Raw genomic sequence first — 17841 nt, 5'->3', positions numbered from 1 at the left:
CTTTATCTGATGTGCCCTTCAGATACCGCAAAATCCACTTTCACGGGGGTCGGCGCCTCCCAATGTGTATGTCCTATTCCTCCAAGAGTTCTGTGAAGACAGAATCAAACCTTATACCGAGACGGATGTCCAGAACAGAACTACAGCTCTTTGTCAGACATTGTGAAAAGCGTGCATGTGCCATAACATTATGAGTTTAGTTTTTACTTTTGGGCTCACTAATGCCCGGCAGCTTATGGATCTATGTTTGTTTTCAAGCCTTATTCAAACAGTCGGTGGTGTTCATCGACGATATTTTTTGGTTTATCGATAGTGGTGCGGATTCACGAGACACTTGGAACTTTACTTTTTGTTCGGGAAAAAGAGCTCTATGTATTTGAAGATAGGTGTGATTTTTGGTCTTAGATGTTTTGGTGGCGTTTTTGGATTTTGATTCATTAATATAGCTGGTGGAAGATTGAAGCATCAAGGATTTGGCCTTTGTGTGTTTGGTGGTTCACGATGTTTTGAGTTTTCTTCGCTTGGCCGGCTGACTACCGGTTGATTTGTTGAGGGGTTTGGAAAGTTTTCCACTTCCCTTCCGAGATTGGTGCATACCGTTTTGTCTTGAATGATGGTGTGAAAGGAGCTCTCAAGGAGTTTGAAGCAGAGGATTTGTTCCGCCCCATTTTCCTAACCTTGTCAGATGTGCTGAGCAGGGTATTTTTGATAGTGATGCTTTCTTTAATGGATGGCTGTGTTCTTGATGCTTAGGTACGGGAATGTGATCGCGTATTGTCATCTCGGCTAGTTGAAGATTATGAAAAATAACTAACCTACCATGATTGGAGTTGTGCGGCCGTGTCCTTTTGCATTGAACTTTATGGCCATTTACGTGTGTTGGGACTGAGTGGATGGTTATATGATCAAGGTTTAATCGTATCTATTCATCCAGGAAGAGTTAACCTTGATTTGTGCAGGAATCATAGCATACATCAGGGCAACCGACGAGCTGGCCAATAGGCGATGAATGTTGAGGTTCGTGCTTATTTGACCCATAAGAAGTTATATCTTCACGACTTGATATCTATCTCGTTTCTACTCGCGAACACCCCGTCTCTTCCTCAGAAGAGTGTGTATTCTCTACTCGAAAGATTCTGGTAATGATGAAGTGAAGGGGTTTGTAGATTCCGACTATGCGGGTGATTTGGACAAGCGTAGGTCTATTACAGGTTACGTCTTTCTGCTGGGCGGCGGACCTATCAGTTGGAAATCTACGTTGCAGCGCACTGTAGCCTTGTCAACTACAGAAGCGGAGTATATGGCGGCAATTGAAGCAGCTAAGGAAGCAGTCTGGCTTAGAGGCTTGGTTGGTGAACTCGGGATTGTGCAAGAAAAAATGATTATCGGTTGTGATAGTCAGAGTGCTATATGTCTCGCCAGGAATCCAGTTTACCATGGGAGGACAAAGCACATAGAAATCAAGTATCACAAATTACGGGAGCTCACTAATGAGGATGATGGAGAAATTCAGCTTATAAAGGTTTCCACAAAGGATAATGTAGCTGACATAATGACAAAGCCGGTAACAGCGGATAAGTTTAGACACTGTCTAAACTTGGCTAATTTGCATGACTGACTGGATGCCTCAGGGAGAGGGGGCGATAAGATGGGAGAGAATAATGAAGTAAAAAAGAAGTCAATGTGGAGAATGTTAAAGATATGCCTTCTTTTTTATTGGTTTAGTTCATATACCGGTTTATGGAAAAATAAAAAGGATCTCATGAGGATTTATTTTTTGGTAGATCCTAATTTAAATTGGAATCCTAGATGGACTAGGATTGGTTTCCATATAATACTCTATATTCAATAATCAAATTGAATTAGAGTAGGATTGAGCCAAATCCCTCTCTATATATATACATGCATATGCATGTATAGCGGGGTGAGGCGTGTGGATAAATTAATTAGCATTTACGGTCCGGCTAATTAATGCACGGCACCTCCGGTGGCCATACGGACGGAAGAGAGGCCAAGCTTAATTAATTAGCACCCCGGCCATATGGACCATGCGGTTTTTGGGGTGCATGGAGGCTTAATTAATTAGCATGCGGCGAAGCTAATTAATTAAGGTGGTCGGTTCTCTTCATGTATAGCAGTACGGTAGCAAGAGAAGGAGATGCGTGGTAGCACGCATGCGACGGATTGACGTTGGCGGCGGAGCGACGGTTCTCAACCAATTGCCTGAGCGGTTCGGATTCTTCGAAGCAACGGTATAAAGGAATTTGGTTAGAGTTTCTATACTTCTCTAATTTGGTCTTCTCGGTTTTACGAAAAGCTTTTTTGGTATTTTCTTGGAGTTTTCGTTGGAACAAGAAAGGTGGGATTCACCATAAGGTTCTTGGTTTTTTATCCGGAGAAGACATAAGGTGTAAGCTTGTACTTCTATTTCTTCATATAGTGGAATACATCTCTCTCGCTCTCCCCGTGGACGTAGGCAATTGTCGAACCACGTAAATCTTGGTTTCTTCTTTCTGCATTTATTTCTTTTACCGTTCGGTCGATTTTTTCTATTTTTCGTGCATCTTTGTTTGTAGCACATGACGGACGATCCATCCGGTTCCCAACAGCCTCTACCTCCTCCGAAAATAGAAGACAACTGGCGCTTCTAAAGAACCGGCTACTTCATTATACCCCAAGCACCAGACCAGATTCGCTAAAATGTAGATGGACCTCTCACCAAAAGTTCACTGTTAACTCTCTGTACAAATTCATCACTTACGCAGGACAAACTGACCCACCCAATCAACAACTTTGGAATGTAAAAATTCCTGTTAAAATCAAAATCTTCGTCTGGTTGCTCCTTCACAAGAGATTGCTCACGGCAAACAGATTGATCAGACGAGGGACCCAAGTGGAACCTGGCTGCGTCTTATGTGCATTTCCCTTGGAAAGCTCCGACCACCTCTTCTGCAATTGTGTTTTCATCCGATTTCTTCTTCTACGAATGGCTGAGGCACCCAACAATACTTCGGGTGGGGACGTCCGAGGACTTTGGAACTTAATATCACAAACCCCCGACGCCTCTACAAGAACTAAAGATTTAACCAAGCTAGCGGCTACTTGGTGGGTCCTCTGGACCGAGCGAAACAGTTTTGTTTTTGGTTTGATTCTTCCTAACGTCGTCAGAACCTCGGACAGAGCTTTAACCCTGTTTAGCTCTTGGATCTCGCTCCCGTAACCTGTCAAGTGGTGTCTTTCTCTCGCCTCTATCTCCTTCTGATCTTTTCTCTTCCTTCTTTCCTTTCTTGCTTCACTTCCGCTTTTCTACTTTCCGGTTCGGTTTTTGTCAAAGAAGCCTAAGCTGCTTCTACCTTGTACGCTTAGTTCACTTATTCTATTGAATGAAGCATGTAGCGTACTACCTTTTTCTCAAAAAAAAAAAAAAAACTATCAGATAAGCTATATCGTTGAAATATTTTTCTCCCTTCTTTTCATAATATTTATTTTGGTAAGCGAAATTTGATCATTTGACAAATTACACATAAATAAATATGCCTGTACATCTGTATCAAAATTATCCATCCAGGTGGGGAGTTCTTGAGAGGCCAACAGTGGCTATGACCTCCCACAACATTTTAAAAATTATATAAAGGCCTCTAATTATGGTATAATAAAAAATTAATATATTATAAATTTTAGGGGCCAAAGTGATTTTTTTTTATATAAAAATAAATTTAGTTGAAAATGTAAATCAATTAGACTAAGAACTTAATCATTGACTTTTTACTATTTGACCTGTCAGGGTCAATTATTAGCGAATCATTAACTTCGGAGAAAATAAGGAAGTATTTACTAAGAAATAATAAATGTACACCGTTGCACCACCATTAATTTTCCCTCGTCTCTCCTTCATGGGCAAAAATTTTATGGGCACCGTGCCCAAACAATTTGTTTGGACACGGTGCCCAGATGGGTGCCGCGTCCACGTGTACAGCGGCGCCCATCCGCACCCTCAAAAAAAAAAAATGGTGGGCTCGGTTTTTAGGAANAAAAAAAAAAAAATGATGGGCTCGGTTTTTAGGAAGAGAGAGAAAGAGAGGGGGAAGGGAGGGTGCGGATGGGCCCCGCTGCACACGCGGTGTCCATAAAATTTTTATCCTTCCTTCATTGGTGTGGTACGTAGAACTTATCATTTTAAATCCGCGTTTTGACCTCCAACTAAGTTCTGCAGTTCACAATGGAAAAAATAAGCGAGAATAAGAGCAAAATATTGGTGATCGGCGCGACGGGGATGATCGGAAGGTTCCTCGTCTCGGCAAGCATTAAGGCCGGCCACCCTACATTCATGCTAGTGAGGACAAACACCGTCGCCACCGATCATGACAAGGCTAAACTGGTGGAGGATTTTAAAAGCCGCGGTGTCGTAGTTGTCACTGTGCGGTTTGCCCCGGAATGTTTTTTTCTACTATCAATCATCACTTATTTAGTATGAATATCTTATTTTTTCTATCGAAGTACTGGTTGTCTCACTTTGTAGCCGAGTTCATCTGCGCAATGAATGAAGCGGTAGCATACTATCTTTTCTCAAAAAAAAAAGAAAAAGAAAATTGCGTGATTAATGTTTGTTTTTTGAACATTCTCGGCGTTCATATTTTGGAAAGATAAAATATTTAATCTATATGTGAATTTCGATGATATAACTTCAAGGCTGAATATAATATGTGCATGAAATGTTTATGCATCTGAAGAATTTCCTAAAGAGCTGAACTTACACATTATTGATGCATTAATGAATCAGCTTAGCAATCTTGCAGATACCTCACTTTTTAATAGTATGTCCCATTAAACGTTATGCTTAATTGGGATCTTAGCTTCTTACTAGTGCTTAGGAGTATCTTGTTGGGTACCAAAAGCATTACCTTTTGGCGTATGAAATTATTTAAGCCTTAAACATTAATCTACTGCTAATTAAAGGGAGATGTACATGATCATGGGAGCTTGGTGGGGGCATTTAAGCAAGTGGATGTGGTGATCTCAGCAGTGGGGCACAAATTTCGAGAGCAATTAGCGGACCAGATTAAGATCATACGAGCCATCAAGGAAGCAGGAAATGTCAAGGTAATTAATTAATTAAGACATTTTGTTCTTTCTTTGTACTTTATTCCAACTTATTAAATGAATTTACAGAGAATCATATATATATATATATAGAGTGCGTCTGGGGTGCTTATATATATATATAATAAGAGTGGGCTGGTATGCTTTCGTAAGCACGGAGGCCTCCGTGCTTCCACTTTGTTTTCGATGTTCGGACTTTCGAATCGACGATCGGCTCCGTTAGAGTTGATCTAGAGTATTTAAAGTACCAAGAAATTAAATTTTGCGATTTTTCGATATCATTTGCCTAGTGATCGAAGGGGCTCAAAATCAATAATTTTAACGGCCGTGGTGAGCCGGTTGCAAGTTTAACGGTGTAGAAATATCCAAATCACGTGAAATTTTGATAGAAAATTCTTTATACCATATAAAACAAGATCAATAACTTTGATCTAAAATTTTAATATCTAAAATTTTAATGTCATATCATCATATTTTGTGAGATTTTTATTTTCAGCCGTTGATTTTGAGCCACTTCGATCACTAGGCAAATGATATCGAAAAATCGCAAAATTTATTTTCTAGATACTTCAAATACTCTAGATCAAGTCTAACGGAGCCGATCGTCGATTTGAAAATCCCAACATCGAAAACAAAGTGGAAGCACGGAGCGTTCCGTGCTTCCGAAAGCACCCCAGACGCACTCTATATAATAACAAGCATAGATCAGCAGCTCCTAAAATCTTTGCCTTTAGTTAATTAAACACTTGTTTGTTTAAACTTTCCTTTTATGTTTTCAGTGCCACGACACTCGCAAAACATTATTATTCACAGAGAAATTACTTTATCTTTTTGGATCTTCGTTCTACCACAAATGATGAGCAGAAAATTTCTACACACTGCTGATCTCAAAACATACGAACACTAAATTGATGTGTTTCTCGGCCGTGTCCTCGCTACAAAGCAATATTTTCTCTCACCATCTTTGTTAAATCTGTGAAGATGAACACATATTTATGTCGTAAATTTTTCACGCAATCATTTTAACAAAATTTGACACGGATAGTAGAGATTCCTTCCATCTGAGTTCGGCTCTGACGTCGAGCATGTTGAGTTAGTCGAGCCGGCGGCAAGTGTACTGCACACAAAAACTGAACTTCGGCAGGTAATTAGGGAAGAAGGGATTCCACACACTTTCGTTTGTAGCAACTGCTTCCAAGGCTTCTTCCTTCCAAGATTCGGACAACCCGAAGCAGAACATCCTCCTACGGACAAAGTGATCATCTTAGGCGATGGAAACCCTCAAGGTTATATACAAAACCTGGACCTATGTACCTATTCATAATATTTGTGTTTATGTTTACTTGACGCGCGCGTATATCCTACGATTTTTTGTGTACGTACATTCATTGAACTGTTTGTTCAGCTATTTTTGTTAATGAGAACGACATGGGCGCGTACACCATTAAAGCCGTCGACGACCCGAGAACTCTCAACAAGACGCTCTTCATAAGCCCGCCGGCCAACTTCTATTCCCTCAACCAACTTGTATCATTGTGGGAGAAGAAAATTGGTAGGACTCTTGAGAAAATCCATGTATCCGAGGAAGATGTTCTCAAGAAGATACAAGGTAATTAATTAAGCTGTCTCCAATCTCTCTTTTGAAGAATTTAATTAGTTCTCCCCGAATTTTACAAACCGACCCAAATTTCATGACATGCATATTTTCTCATCTAAAAAGTCCAATGACGAAAAGATAACCTGAACGCCAGAAGTGTCTTATTTCAAGCTCACACAACACCTGATAAGTTTCCACATCGATCATTTTTTCGATAAATAAACTGACGATCAATTTGATACATTCATTGTTTCCATCTCTTCTATGATATAGCTAACTTTTAGCTCAACTTGATTGTGAAAATATTTGATGGTGCAGAGTCCTCGTATCCGCTAAGTTTCCAATTTGCAATAGCTTACTCGGTTTTTGTCAAGGGAGAGCTAACCAACCGCGCCATTGATCCAAGTATTGCGGTCGAGGCAACAGAACTGTATCCTGAGATTAAGTACGTGAAAGTTGAAGATTACTTGGATTGCATCATGTGATACATTACTGCTGAGTAGTAAGATCGATGTGTTCTAATTATATTGATCGTATGTAATTGAGTGTTGACTCAACGCAACTCTAGAGTTACCTTCAGTTATTTCTATTTTAGGCCGTTGGTGCTGTTTTACTATTTTGCTTAATCATATTACCACGATAGATATATATATATATATTGGCTAAGCTTACAATAAATTTGTGAAGTGCATTTATTTGTGCTTCGCTATTAACATATAAGAGCTCAATGGTGTTCACTAGTTTCACCATTAACGTTTGCAATACATCTAAATAGTTGATTGTGTTGTGTTATACTTGCGAGAGGTTCATAATTTTTTGGTATTTTATTGGTTACAAATTTCTCTGTAGTAATTGTTTCTTTTTTCTCTCTTTACTAAGGTTTTCTTTGATGAGCTTTTGTGACTTTACAAAGAGAAAATTGCGATAATTGTGGGAATGATTATTTTGATCCTAGACCTCAGATGTGATCATTCTCTTCGCCAATCCGAGAGCCTCACAAAATTTTTCTTTCCAGCTCAAAAAAGCGCTAACATGCTTAATGTGCATCAGTTCTGCTGTATTCATTTGGCTTTTACTACTTTCAGAGCCCGAGTTGAGTTTTTTTTTTTTTTTTTTTTTTTTTTTTTTTTTTTTTGAGAGAAAGAGGAAGACTAGCTAGCTTCTTCATTCATTAAGAAATGAACTAGGTTAAACAGTATGGAAGCAGCTAGGGCTTCCGGGTTAGGAGACAAACAGCAAGAAAGAACAGAAAACCTAAAAAAAATAGGAAAAAAGACGAAAAAGTAATTTATTTGGAGCCCACGTTGAGTTGGAGCCCGAGTTGAGTTGCCAGGAATTTATTCCACGCTTGAATCTAAAATACGTTTCAATATATATAAATCATACCATAATTTTAACATCGTATTGAATATTAAATTCAGGATGAATCTAATAAGGAAGAATGAGATATCTCGAATTTATGTTTTTTCTTCCAAGAAGAGAAGCTATTGTAGACGGTATTAGTTTTCATATTTTCGGATAATAGCTCAAATATCACAATATTACCGAGACTTATTTGCCTCCGTGCATGAGCTTTTCGTAAAGACATTATTTTCCATATAACTTTTTGCAACTAACGAATCTCTTTCAATTTGTAGCATTCGGTAGATTCCTGAAATTATTTTTTATAATCAGACATAGGGTCCGTTTTGCCTAACTTTTGAAAAAGTGATTTTGGTTTGGAAAAGTGATTTTGGTTAAAAGCTGTAGAACGTTTGGCTGAGTTTAGTTGAAAATGATTTTTCTGAAATGATTTTGAAAAACTGTTTGGCAAAATTTTTTTTGATATTTGCATAAATTAATATGTTTATTAAATTTTATTTTAAAAATAATTTAAAATCTAAATTTAAATTTGAATTAAAATTAAAATTTTTAAATTTCAAAATTGTACAAAATTTAAAATTTAATATTTTAATTTAAAAAATAATTTAAATTTTTAAAAATTTAAAAATTAAAATAATTATGAAATTTAAAATTTAAAATTTATAAGTAAATTTGAAATTTAAAAATTAAAAATTTAAATTTAAATTTAAAAATATAAATAATTATGAAATTTAAAATATAAAATATTAATATTTAAAAATAAATTTAAAATTTAAAATTTAAAATTTAAAATTTAAAATTTAAAATTTAAAATTTGAATATTTAAAATTTAAATTTTAAATTTTAAAAATTTAAAATTTTTTATTTGAAATTTAAAAATTATAATTTAAAATTTAAAATTTCTAAATTTTTAATTTTAAATTTTAAAATCTAAAATGTCAAATTTTAAAATTTATCTTAAATTTTAAGTTTTAAATTTGAGATTTTAAAATCTAAAATTTAAGATTTGAAATTTAAAATTTAAAGTTTGAAATCTATTTTTCAAAATTTAAAATTTAAAAATTAAAATTTAAAAATTCAAAAATGAATCTGAGGTGGGGAGTGGGGAGTGGGGAGTTGGCTGTGGGGAGTTTGGGAGTTGGTTGTGAGTAATGGGAGAGGTATTATTAATTATAAAAGGGTATGGTAGAATTATATTGTTTGTTTAAAGGTAATTTTGATATTTTAGTAAAAAATTTTAAATGGGAAAACAGCTTGTACGGAAATCAGTTTTGAGAAGTAGATTTTTTCAGCTTCTGCTTTTGGGAGTTGAAAAATCAGTTTTCAGCTTTTAGAAAGCAGAATTAGATTTTTCAGATATCTTTACCAAACATTCTATTGGGCCTAAAAGTGATTTTCAAATCACTTTGAAATAGCTAGGCCAAACAGGGCCATATAATCACTTCATAGCTTAAACGCACTATTCTACTAAATATCATATTAAACTATTCTATTAACAAATGATTGTCCAGATCTTTCAGAAAACCTAATATTAACTTTAAAAGCTTGCAAATTTAAAAAAAATAAAAAATATATATAAGTGCTGGATAATCATTTGTTAATAGAATAGTTTAATATGATATTNCACACTACTTGTCAGGCTTTACAAAAAAAAAACTCTCAAACTTCTACGTCCTTTTCTTTAAGAACTCATGATTTAACATTTTGCGCCTTTTATTAGTCACTTTCCAAGTTTCCATAGCATTAACCTTCTACTAAGAATTAATGATGGATTAGATTAGGCTAGAAAAAGGAATAGAATCATCCACATAAATAGAGCCTTCTAGGAAATACTCATGTCGAAGTTGCTGGTTGCTTCTTGCTTCTTGATTCTTGCTTATGGCTAAGTGAGAAGCCGTGAGTTGTATGATCCAAGGTGACCCATGATTTGCATGCATTAGGTTAATAATGTATGGGGGAGAATAGCTGTTAGGATTTGGTTAGATTTGTAGTTGAATCCTAATTCGATTAGAATTAATATTTAAATCTGTTAGAGATACCTTAAGATTTAAATGTTAGTTAGAAGATAAACCTAACTAGATTATGATTTATATTAAATCTATTAAAGATTAATTAAGATAGATTTAGATATTAATTAAAATCGAAATTCTAAATATACTAAGATTGGGTACATTTTTGGTTGAGCATTGTATATATGCATTGGGCTAATTAATTAGCCAAGAAGCAAAAAGCAAAAAGCTGTGAGATGAGAAGGTACGGCGGGAGCCTTGGGGTGTGCCGTAAAAGATTTAGAAACAGGGCTCGGGTTGTAACTACTCTGTGCAGAAGAACAGTCAGGTATAATCTTCTCTTATTTAATAAATTTTATTTTACCTGCATATTTTTCTCTTTTATGATTGTATCAGCTTTTGTTGAGAAGACGGATTTATGGTAAAAATTCGATTTGACACTTCCGTTGCGGAATCCCAACAATCATACCGGATCCACAGCAATTGGTATCGGAGCGGGTTGCGGATTCTCAAGATTCGGTACCGGTGCGAGTCCCGGATTCCCAACAAGTGGTATCAAAGCCGAAGGTTACCGATCTGCGGGAGAGATCGACGAAGATGGCCATAAAATTCGAAATCGAGAAGTTCGACAGCAAGAACAATTTTGAATTGTGGCAAATTAAAGTACGGGCGATCCTCATACAACAAGAATTAAATGAAACGTTGAATGGGAAAGAGGCGAAGTCGGCGGAGGTCACGGGTCACGGATGCGGCATGGACGAAGATGGAATGGAAGGCGTTGAGCACGCTTCATCTATCATTAGCATATGAGATTCTTAACAACGTATCCAGCGAGACGACACCGGCGAAGTTGTGGAAGAAATTGAAAGATTTGTACATGACCAAATCCTTGACAAACAGGTTGTATCTGAAGCAGCGACTGTTTACGCTGCGAATGCAGGAAGCGGCGAGGCTACATAAGCATCTTAACTAGTTCAATAAGGTGGTGGCCCAGTTGACTAGCATCGGAGTCAATCTGGATGACGAGAATAAGGCGCTGATTTTATTATCTTCGCTCTCGACAACATGTGAGCATCTGGTGACCACATTGCTTTATGGCAAAGAGACCATAAGCGTAGAGGCGGTCATGGCGGTGCTTCTCTCGAACAAGAAGCGGAAGATGACTCAGGAGTCCGGCACGTAGAGCCCGGATACTGCTTTGGTGGTGAGAGCGAAGAAGGAGGCGACAATATCAGCGACCGAAGATCGACAGAAGAAGTCGCTATCCGAGGTGGAGTGCTTCTACTGTCACAGAAAATGGCATATCGAGCACAACTGTCGAAAACTTTAGGATGATCTGAATGAGTTAAAATGACAGAAGGAGAAAACTGTTGTGAACCAAGACGAGACGGTATCAGCGATGGCGCAGGCGGCAGAGTCGGAGATGATCGATTCTGATGTGTTATATGCGGTGACCGGATGTGCGAAATTTTCGGATGATGCGTCGGTGCTCGATTCGGCGTGTTCCTTTCACGTCTGCTCGGATGAGCCTTGGGGTGTGCCGTAACAAAGAGAATGAGAGAGAGAGAGAGAGAGAGAGTTAATTAGTTGATGCACCTAATGCACGGGTGTACCAACGAGAGAAGTCTTCTTTTGGATTTACAGAAGACGAGAGAAGAGTAAAAAATATTCAGAAAGATGGCTCGGATTGTAGCTACTCTGTACAGAAGAGGAGTAAGTGTAATCTTCTCTTATTTTTCTCTTTTATGATTATATCAGTTTTTTGCTGAGGAGACGGGTTTATGGTAAAAATTCGATTTGACGCTTTCGTTGCGGAATCCCAATAATCGATACCGGATCCACAACAGTCGGTATCGGAGCGGGTTGCGGATTCTCAAGATCCGGTATCGGAACGAGTACCGGATTCCCAACAATAGCTAATTAGTGAATTAGCAAGAGAACTAAGAAAAGAGAGAAATCTTCAGCTTTCGAAGACCGCTAACTATAAAAATATTAAAATATTGTTCTCTACCGGCTTAAATTTTTAAAGTATAACAATTGTTTCATTCAATTTAAATAGCATTAGAGCAAGAGATCCTGAATTCAAATTATATCAAATTCCTAACATATATTATTAATTCTCTTCCATTTAATATAACTATCAAAAAGTGTGAGATTTAGAAAAATGGATCGAATTGAAGTCACTCTGTAAAAGAAGAGTATTCGGGTATAATATTTTTTATATTAGTAAATTTTGTTTTGCCTATGCTTTTTTGTTTGTTTTTTTTTTTTTGTGTTGTGTCGGTTTTTATTGTGAAAATAAGTTTACGGTGCTAAAAATTCGATTGGATATTTTTGTTGCGAAATTTCAACAACCGATATTGAATCGAGTATTTGAATTTACAGTAATTAATATCGAAGCAAATTATAGATTTTTAACGCTTATTATTGGCCTTAATTTCAAGTTCCCCTCGATCTCAATGTTTTTTTTTTAAAAAAAAATCCTCATCTTGGCCATCACACGCTAGATAAATTCAGTAGCGAAAAGGTCTACATTTAAAATTTCACCCAGTGGGAAGGGCCCAACAATATTGGCATTAAGAACTCTTCTACAAATTAGTGCGTTTGGCTCCCTGTCCATTGAGGGGAGATGAGACCACATGCATTCTCACTGTATAATATCGATAGATGCCAACTTGGTCTTATCCCTTTTCTCTTTGTGCTTTTGCTTATCGAGAAGCTTCTAGAATTCATTGCTTCCATTCTTTTATTTTACTTAGCAAGGAGTTGAGATAACCGACCGTTTTCGGCACAATTGGCAAAAAGATTTGATGGTTGGTATTCGAGATCTAAGCTCGAATACTAGTTGATTCACATTTTCAGTTAAGTTTATTTCTAAATGAAATAAACGAAACAGTTATCATGCTACCTTTCTCTTAAACAAAAAAAAAAAAAAAAAAAAAACAAGGAGTTGAAATATACTTTGATTGATGCAAGGGCTTGATTCTCATCCCTAATAAGTAATTTAAGTTCAGTAAGCATGCATGCCCCATTTCTATTAAATTAGGATTTTGGGAGAAAGTTGCCACACTTTACGACGTTCCAAAATTAAGATTGTAAAACGTGTAAGAGTAATATTATTTTTACAAACAAAATAGGATGCTTAGAGATTAGCCACACTTGAGAGAAGAGAAGAGTTTTATATAACACTACGTTGTTGTTCGTAAATTTCTTTTGAATTTAAAAGACTATAAATTTCAAAAATACTAGAAATATTTTTACTTATTACATTATTATACTATTATTTGTTAATAGATTGCGAAGTTTAAAATAAAATTCAAACTTTTTGTAACTCGTCACTCATAGTAGCAGATGATTTAAAATGGCGAAATTATGCGCTGAAACAAAAACCAATCTCAAAGATGCTGTTCGTTAAATATAGAAAGAAAAAAAAAAAATTACAGGGAGAATTTTTATTTTTAATTTCGTAATTCTTCTTATCCATCAAACTGCATTCTCTTCTTGTTTCGCCAAATCCTTCAAGAACTCTTGGAACGCGGCGTGCGACGAGCCCCCCTCGTCGAGCGCCGCCGCAGCCTTGTCCTTGAGCTCGGCGGCGCGCGCCCGGAGCCTCTCGCCGTCATCGGTCTCCATCACCAGCCTCACCTTCCTCTCCACCTCGTCGGCTGCGACGAGCGCCTGATCGTACCCGTCCACCGCGACCCCGACGCGGATTTCGTCGACGAGGAACACCTTGTTCATCCGCTGCTCCGCGTAGAGGGGCCAGCACACGAGGGGCACCCCCGCGGTGATGGCCTCCAGCGACGAGTTCCACCCGCAGTGGCTCACGAACGCGCCCACCGCGCCGTGGCGCAGCACCTCCACCTGCGGCGCCCACGACGGCACCACGAGCCCGCGCCCCGCGGTCCGGTCCAGGAACCCCTCCGGGAGCAGCGCGCCCAGGTCCGGCTCGGGCCGCGGCGCGAACGCCTTGGACGGGTCCGGGTCCGGGGGGCTCCGCACCACCCACAGGAAGCCGTGCCCGCTCCGCTCCAGCCCCAGCGCCGTCTCCCTCAGCTGGTCCGCCGAGAACGCGCCCATGCTCCCGAAGCAGAGGAACACCACGCTCCGCTCCGGCCGGGCGTCGAGCCACGCGAGGCACGCGTGCCGCTCCGCCTCCGGCCGTCCATCTCCTTCGCCTCCGACGCCTCCTCCTCGCTTGGCTTTCTCGAGCCCGCCGGTGACGAGGGGGCCGACGCAGTAGGTGGGGGGCATGGGGCGCCCGGGGAGCGGAAGCCCGTCGCGGAGGGCGCGCGCGGGGCCGGGCTCGAGCGCCTCGAACGTGTTGACGAGGATGCCCCGGGAGTTGGGGAGGCGCCCGAAGTTGCGGACGAGGGCCCGGTAGGTGTCGGTGTCGCGGTCCGACAGCACCTGGGGCATGTCGCAGGCGGGGATGGGCCTCACGCCCGGGAAGTGGACGGGGGCTCGGCCGAGGTCCTTGAAGCTGGCGGCGCCGGCGGGGTCGTGGGGGAGGTGGAGGAACACGGCGAGGTTGGCGGCGCCGGAGGAGAAGAAGAAGTAGGCGGGGAGGGCGAGCTCGGCGGCGACGTCGAGGGCGTCGGTGCAGAAGAAGTCGAGGACGAGGGCGCGGGGGGGAGGGGAGAGGGAGCGGACGAGGGAGAGGAGCGCGGGGTTGTTGAGGCGGAGCACGTCGAACATCCCGGCGAAGGGGTTGCCGCCCGGGGGGGGAGGTGTGTAGGCGACGCGGGGGAGGAGGTGGAAGGAGATCGAGGAGGCCGGGTGGGAGGAGGAGAGGCGCGAGATCACGGGCTCCATGGATGGGGCCCCGGGGAAGGGGGACTCCACCGCGACCACGGCCACGGAGGCGAAGCCGCGGCGGACGAAGAGCTTCGCGAGCTCCACCATGGGCGTGAGGTGCCCCACCCCCATGCCCGGGTACAGCACCACCGTCTCCTTCATAATCGCCTCCCCTACCAATTAAGCTAAGCGCGCTGCTTCTAAATTCTAATTAAGGCGCGCACCACCACTGTTTAATGGCGATCGAATAGAACAGAATACTCCATTACTGCTGCTTGTTTGCTTCGTCCTGGCCTGAGTGGAAAGATGTGGGAGATGAGGAGTGTTTATTTATAGGACTAGAATAAGAGTTGCGCTTTAATATTCTTAAAATCATCATAAAAATGATGCTTTTGAGTTTTTACCTATTGAATAGAGAGATGTGAGGTTGAGATGATAAGTAATATGTGATAATAGATAGAATAACGTTTGATCAAAGACTATTAGTAATCAAGAAATAAATAATCATGTAAACTATTATATCTATCTATATTCTAAAATTCTGAAATTTTGAGACATACGTGTGCGACTCGTCCTTTGTGTGCTTGTCTTCATCTTTACTCCGCCTTGTGGACTGCGTGGACTGACATTAGTTAACACCGAAGAGAACATTACACAAGTTTTGTGTTTTCCTTTTTAGGATAAAAATTTTATGGGCACCAATCCCAAATTACTTAGTTTGGGGCTCCCGATGGGTGCCGCATGGCACAGGCTCCACGCGGCGCCCATCCACACTGCTCTTCTATTATGGAAAGAGCAGTGGAACTTTTGGGTGCATCTAGTACACCTATACCAGTTGTACCCTAAAATTAGAACAATTGCGAGTAGAGAAACAAACTCCGGTCCCACCCGCGTCCGAGCGTAAGCGATGACGACGGGGTTATACTGACACCGTTTTAATTAACATTGCCTCTGCAATGAGCTCTACTTCTTTGGCCGGGTGCATGTGTACCCGCACAAGCACGGTCTATGTTACTCCTCGCCAAATTGGACCAATCTAACACGGCACGGATTTGGATTCATGTCGGTTCGGGCCGGGTTGTACTGTCGCTGCATGTTCCGCAATTCTAGGCGGTGTTAGCACCGCATGGACACTGCAGCAACCGTTTTGTGGCTATGACTGTCTCTACTGTCGACCTTATCTTATTGTAGCTAGCACCGCATGTCGCTGGGCGGTGTTAGCGCCCGCCCTACGTCAGTTAGTTCGGACTCGGAACGAATTTTTTAAAAAAATCGAACCCGAACTGGACCAAAATTTTGAAACTTTGAAGCCGAATTTGAATTCAAAATTTTAAATACGAAATAATTATTTCTCTTCATAATATCTCAAAATATATTATATTAAATTTAAATTTTAAAAATACAAGTTCAAATATAACATTAAATATATATTTATATAAATATATTATATAATGTAAATTTAATTTGGATTCGGATTCAGATTAGATACAGTCAAAAATTCATATTTGAATATAAATTCGTTGGGCTTCGTTTTGTTATCAATATTCAAAACTATATCTGTTTAGTATTGAATAAATTTATTCGGTTCGAATTCAAATTTGAATAAAATTTTAAATATTTATATTCAACGACGTCCCAACTTATAGCCTGCTTAGCCTTATTAGAAAGCAAAATCATAAATCACTGTCTAGAGCTAGCAGATGTATATAAGATTTATAATAGATCTAAAAATATATATTGAGAAAAATCATTACGTTCTGGATTTGACTGCAACTTCTACAACCGTACATGTGTCTTCTACACATGGAGAGTGTTTCTCAACCCAAAGCCGTTACCATTAGTGGTCTTGTCTCTATTAAAAATAAGAGGCAAAAATCTTAATCGGCATTTTGCAAATTAAGATAAAATAGAAAAAAATAATAATCTTCTCAGATTAATCGAAAAATAAAGTTATTATTTTTTAATATCATTTATTTAATGATTAAGTGGTTTCAGATACATCTGATATTTGTTATCATACATTATTAAATTTAAGATCATTTGAATAGTAAGATAAAATAACGGTGAAAAGTTATAAAATTTATATTTACAGAAAAATCACGAGTTAGTAGATCAAATTAAACATTGCTCCTAGATAAAAAATCTTTTACTGATCGATCTCTACAAAACTCCCATTTTAGTGGCTTATGACTACTTAAGAAAAAGTGACCCTCACAAAGTGGGAGAAACTTTGTACGGCACGGAATTCGCGTTGAAGCCTTTTGAACAAGGCTTACTATTTGTGACCTTTACATCCCACGATCCTTGCAACATTTTTCCTCATTTTGAATGCTTTGTATCTTACGTGACTTACACTGCTGGGACTCTTCTTCCTAAATGCGCTGTATTTCTTCTTCTTCTTTTTTTTTACAATTTTTCCTTCGTACTCCTCTCTGAGTGTTATGATATATCTACTTTTGTCTATTTTATAATGAAAAAGATTAGTTACCATTACTCGTGCGAAACCTATACTTCATTTAATTGTTAATCTGATGTTCCATTGAAATTAATTAATACCTGAGGAAATTGATGGTCAGGTTACTGGAGTAGGATGTTATAGTGGACAGGTTAATTTGGTGCTTCATTTACTATCATTAGATCTAATTAATAGGCCGGGCCATTGTTTTTCACTTCTCTTCTCAAGTAGGATATACCAATGCCTTTACCTACTGCTTAGAATGTAAGCATGACTTGGAGAAGGTACTTTCTGTATTAGTGCTGCGAGCCGATTTCTTTCACTGCTTGTATGGTCAGAACCCTCCTTCGGAAAGCACTTTAGGAGGACGAGTGGCTATGAGTGATGATCATCAAAACTTATGCCCACTACCGGATCAAGCGATTCGACTGTAAGAGATCAGATCAGCCGAGTTCAATTCACATTCCAAGCTCAGTTCGGCTGGGTCGGCCGAGTCAAGAGCAACACAATATTTTTCCTAT

General features: G+C 39.4%; 2 protein-coding genes across 3 annotated transcripts; one reads left to right on the top strand and one right to left on the bottom strand.

Moving 5' to 3' along the window:
• On the top strand, window positions 4154-7489 carry LOC109716944 (isoflavone reductase-like protein). Of its 2 annotated transcripts, none has more exons than XM_020242571.1 (5): window positions 4154-4417; window positions 4957-5100; window positions 6245-6386; window positions 6506-6709; window positions 7016-7489. In XM_020242571.1, the coding sequence occupies exons 1-5, from the start codon at window positions 4220-4222 to the stop codon at window positions 7180-7182; spliced, it is 855 nt and encodes a 284-aa protein (XP_020098160.1). In that variant the 5' UTR covers window positions 4154-4219; the 3' UTR covers window positions 7183-7489. The 2 variants fall into 2 exon arrangements, with proteins under 2 accessions (XP_020098160.1, XP_020098159.1); XM_020242570.1 differs by having other exon boundaries at window positions 4155-4417; window positions 6149-6386.
• On the bottom strand, window positions 13421-15192 carry LOC109717648 (anthocyanidin 5,3-O-glucosyltransferase-like). Its single transcript, XM_020243519.1, has one exon. The coding sequence runs from the start codon at window positions 15025-15027 to the stop codon at window positions 13552-13554; it is 1476 nt and encodes a 491-aa protein (XP_020099108.1). The 5' UTR covers window positions 15028-15192; the 3' UTR covers window positions 13421-13551.

This window comes from Ananas comosus, linkage group 11 (genome assembly GCF_001540865.1).
Source record: "Ananas comosus cultivar F153 linkage group 11, ASM154086v1, whole genome shotgun sequence".
NCBI classification, from domain to species: Eukaryota; Viridiplantae; Streptophyta; class Magnoliopsida; order Poales; family Bromeliaceae; genus Ananas; species Ananas comosus.
This window is presented reverse-complemented; position numbering and strand designations above follow the sequence as displayed.

Bases quoted from the DNA above. Each gene is read 5' to 3' on its own strand.
- LOC109717648 (XM_020243519.1), bottom strand. From the start codon at position 15,027: ATGAAGGAGACGGTGGTGCTGTACCCGGGCATGGGGGTGGGGCACCTC.
- LOC109716944 (XM_020242570.1), top strand. From the start codon at position 4,220: ATGGAAAAAATAAGCGAGAATAAGAGCAAAATATTGGTGATCGGCGCG. The intron at 4,418-4,956 runs GTGCGGTTTGCC...TGCTAATTAAAG, and splicing joins GCGGTGTCGTAGTTGTCACT to GGAGATGTACATGATCATGG. The intron at 6,387-6,505 runs GTTATATACAAA...CTGTTTGTTCAG, and splicing joins AGGCGATGGAAACCCTCAAG to CTATTTTTGTTAATGAGAAC.